The sequence below is a fragment of the Dipodomys ordii genome, unplaced genomic scaffold (genome assembly GCF_000151885.1).
Source record: "Dipodomys ordii isolate 6190 unplaced genomic scaffold, Dord_2.0 Scaffold45, whole genome shotgun sequence".
Classification (NCBI taxonomy): domain Eukaryota; kingdom Metazoa; phylum Chordata; class Mammalia; order Rodentia; family Heteromyidae; genus Dipodomys; species Dipodomys ordii.
Genome location: NW_012267261.1, coordinates 7,462,312 through 7,466,650, shown reverse-complemented (window position 1 = coordinate 7,466,650; position 4,339 = coordinate 7,462,312). Strand labels below are relative to the sequence as shown.

The 4,339-nt window shown below is 44.0% G+C and overlaps 1 protein-coding gene across 1 annotated transcript in view; it reads right to left on the bottom strand.

Moving 5' to 3' along the window:
• Positions 1–4,339, bottom strand: part of Ncbp2 (nuclear cap binding protein subunit 2, 20kDa) — a 12,918-nt gene that overhangs the window by 5,984 nt on the left and 2,595 nt on the right. Inside the window, exon 2 of the mRNA XM_013019493.1 lies at positions 1,275–1,456. Within this exon, the coding sequence (XP_012874947.1) occupies positions 1,275–1,456 (182 nt within the window). The remainder of the gene's footprint in view (positions 1–1,274; positions 1,457–4,339) is intronic.

Sequence of the window (4,339 nt, the reverse complement as noted above, 5' to 3'; positions counted from 1 at the left end):
AAAAAAAAAAAAAAGAAAAAAATATTAAAAAATCCTAAGTGTGAGACTGGGGATGTAGCTCAGTAGTAGAGAGCTACCTAGTATATATGAGGTCCTGTGTTAAATTTCCAGCACTGGGAAGAAAACAAAAAAAAACTATGTGCCGTATATTACCACATACCAATATGACTGTTTCTCAAAATATGTTCCTTTTTTTTGTCAGTTGTGGGGCTTGAATTCAGGGCCTGGGTCCTGTCCCTGAGCCTCTTTGTGCTCAAGGCTAGCGCTGTACCACTTGAACCACAGTGCCACTTCTGGTTTTTGAGTGGTTGACTGGAGATGAGTCTCATAGGCCTTTTCTGCCCAAGCTGGCTTTGAACTTCATCCTCAAGATCTCAGCCTCCTGAGCAGCTAGGATTACAGGTGTGAGCCACTGGCACCTGGCTGGAACTACTTCTGGGGAAAGCAGTTCATGGTTGAGAGTGGTATGGGGTTTTCATTTTCCCCATACCTTTAGGATAATTTGTTTACCTCTTTATCCCCAGTAGTGCAGATTGAACTCAGGGCTTTGGCTTTGCTGGGTAAGCATTCTACCATTTGAGCCACAACCCCTGTCCTGGGCATTTTTTTTGTCAGTGCTGGGGCTTGACCTCTGGGCTTGGGCTCTGTCCCTCAGCTCTTCAGCTCAAGGCTAGCATTCTACCATTCAAGCCACAGCACCACTTCCAGTTTTCTGGTGATTAATTGGACATAAGAGTCTCATGGACTTTGCTGCCTGGGCTGGCTTTGAACTTAATCCTTAGATCTCAGCCTCCTGAGTAGCTAGGATTATAGGCATGAGCCACCGCTGCTCATCCTGGGCAATTTTTTAAAATATGAAAGACAATATATTTGGGATAATGGACAATTGTTTTTCTTAAAATATCAATAATGAACAAAACATGAAATTCAGAATAGAATGTAATCATCAGTTTTCCTAATGTAAGAGTGTAACCATCTAAAAAGAAGAGGTAGAGATAAATGTAGGGATGCTAATAAACTAACACTTGAATTTTCAAACAGTCACTGGAAGCCTGGCTAAAGTACTAGAGCACCAGCCTTGCGTGAAAAAGCCAAGAAAGAATGTGAGACCCTAAGTTCAAGCCCCAGTACTCTTTCTCTCTCTCTTACACATACACACATACACACACACACACACACACACACTCTCTCTCTCTCTCTCTCTCTCTCTCTCGAATATTCAGCTTTACATTTCAGTGGCTTCAACATCTACATTAGACACCCAGGAAGGATACTCTACAAAACAAAATCCACATGCTGTTTTTTTCACTTTATCCAGACCCATAATGATCTTCTTTATGTCACCACTTTTGCTGAAGAGCTCATAAATTTGTTCTTCAGTTGTGTAAAAGGAAAGATTTCCAACATATAATGTACAGCTTTTCTTCAGTAGTTTTTCTTGTTCTTCATTGTCCCCCTAGAAATTCAAAGAGACAAGTATTACTACTTAAAAAAAAAAAAGACCTCGGGGCTGGGAAGGTGGCTCAGTGGTAGAGCGCTTGCATTGCATGCCTGAGGCCCTGGGTTCGATTCCTCAGCACCATATAAGCAAAAAGAAAAAAGCCAGAAGTGGCACTGTGGCTCAAGTGGTAGCGCTAGACTTGAGCTGAAGAGCTGAGGGACAACGCCCAGGCCAAGAGTTCAGGGACCGCGGCTGGACCCCCCCCCCCCCGAAAAAAAAAAAGACCTCTACTTAAGCGTGGTACTGGTGGCTCATACCTATATAATCTTACCTACTCAAAAGGGTGAGATCTGAGGATCACAGTTAAAAGGTAGACTGGGGGGCTGCAAAGGTGGCATAGTGGTAGAGTGCTTGCCTTTGTATGCATGAGGCCCTAGGTTTGACTCCTCAGCACCACATAAGCAGAAAAAGCTGGAAGTGGTGCTGCAGCTCAATGGTAGCATGCTAGCCTTGACAGCTCCCAGGCCCAGAGTTCAGGCCACATGACTGACAAGAAGAAAAAAAAAAAGCTAGGATGGGGATATCTCTAAAATGTGAGCTGATTGGGCTGGGAAGGTAGCTCAGTGGTAGAGCGCTTGCCTTGTATCCATGAAGCCCTGGGTTCGATTCCTCAGCACCACATAAGCAAAAAGAAAAAAGCCAGAAGTGGCGCTGTGGCTCAAGTGGAAGAGTGCTAGCCTTGAGCTGAAGAGCTGAAGGACAGCGCCCAGGCCCAGAGTTCAGGCCCCACGACCGGACCCCCCCCAAAAAAAATGTGAGCTGAAAACATGGCTCAAGCAGAAAAGTGGTAGCCAGGATTATTATTATTTATGTATTTATTTATTTATGTCAGTCATGGGGCTTGAACTCTAGGCCTGGGTGCTTTCCCTTAGCTCTTCAGCTCAAGGCTAGTGCTCTATCACTTGAACTATAGCACTACTTCCAGTTTTCTGATTGGAGATAAGAGTCTCACAGATTTTCCTGCTTGGGCTAGTTTTGAACTGCAATCCTCAGATCTCAGCCTCTCGAGTAACTAGGATTACAGGCATTAGCTACTAGCGCCCGGCTAGCCACCGTTTTTTTGTTTGTTTGTTGTTTGTTTTGTTTTTAAAGCAAAGCAGGCTGGGAATGTGGCTTAGTGGTTGAGTGCTTGCCTATGAAGCTCTGGGTTTGATTCCTCAGTACCACATAAGCAGAAAAAGCCAGAAGTAGCACTGTGGCTCTAATGGTAGAGGACTGGCAAAACAAAACAAAACAAAAAAAACAAAGCAAGAGATAAAGACCTAGTAATAACACCACACAAAAAAAAGGCTCTTGCTAAAATAATACTCATGAAGTATGATAGGCATTAATTTTGATGTGGAAATCTAATTCACCATCTCAATCCACAAATCCTTTGACTTAAAAAAAGGAGTATATGGGCTGGGGAAGTGCTCAGTGGTAGAGTGCCTGCCTCTAGGACAGCTCCCAGGCCCAGAGTTCAGGCCCCACAACCAACCAAAAAAAAAAAGGGGGGGGTGTCCACATTCCATGAAGGTTTACACACATGCAAACATGGGTGTGGGTGCCAGTCCTGGGTTCTGAACTCAGGGTCTGAGTGGGTTCTGAACTCAGGGTCTGAGCACTATTCCTGAGCTTTTGTGCTCAAGTCTAGTGCTCTACTACTTTTAGCCACAGCACCATTTCCAGCTTTTTGTTATTTAATTGGATATATGACTCACAAATTTTCCTGCCTGGGCTAGCTTTGAACTATGATCCTTAGATCTCAGACTCCTAAGTAGCTAGGATTACAGCCACCAGCTCCCAGCTGGTAAATTAAGTTAATTTACATTTTACAGAGGGTTTTACTGTTACATTTCCACAGGTTTGACCCTTCTCTAATGGCAAGTTTAAATTCCAGACCCTGACTCAGTATCTTAAAAAGGTTCTTTTATCCTCAGAAGGAAAAAACCAAACAGATCTTCACAGGTAGCATTTCCCTTGTAATACTCCCGTAGAGACTGTATCAGTCCAACAACAGCTTAGATGATTTGCATACTCACATTTTTTTTCTCTGCATGTAGGAGAAAGTTTAGTAACTACTAAGAACAAAAGTTCTTACAAACTGAGAGTATGGGTCAAGTTTGCTAGGCAAGCACAAAGCCCTGAATTCAATCCCTAGCCAATGGGGCACCAGTGGTTCAAGCCTATAATACTAGTTACTCTGGAAGCTGAGATTTGAGAATCACAGTTTAAAAGCAGCCTGGGCAGGAAACTGTGAGACTCACCTCCAATTATACACTAAAAAGTTGGAAGTGGAGCCATGGCTTAAATGGTAGAGTAACACCCTTGAGCACAAAGCTGAGGGACAGTACTCAGGCCCTGAGTTCAAGCCCCAGGATGGGCATATACACAAAACTTTCTCTTTCTCCCCTCCTTTCCCTCCCAACCCCTGCCTCTCTGTAGGCTAGCACTCTACAATTTGAGCTACACCTCAGCTTTTAAGAGATTAATCAGAGATAAGAGTCCCAAGGATTTTCCAGCCTGGGCTAGTTTTTCTTTTTGAGGTAAGAGGTCTTAGCTGGGTGCCAGGGGCTTATGCCTATAATCCTAGTGACTCTGGAGGCTGAGATCTGAGGACTGTGGTTCAAAACCAGCCCTGGCAAAAAAGTCCCTGTGAGACTATCTCCAATTAACCACTCAAAAACTAGAAATGGAGCTATGGCTCAAAGTGGTAGAGCACTAGCCTTGACCAAAAGAATTCAGAAGAGTTCAGGGACAGCACCTAGGTCATGAGTTCAAGCCCCACGACCCAGAGGGGAAAAAACGAGAGAGAGAGAGAAATAGAAGGTCTTTTGTGTTGCCCAGGCTAATCTTTTT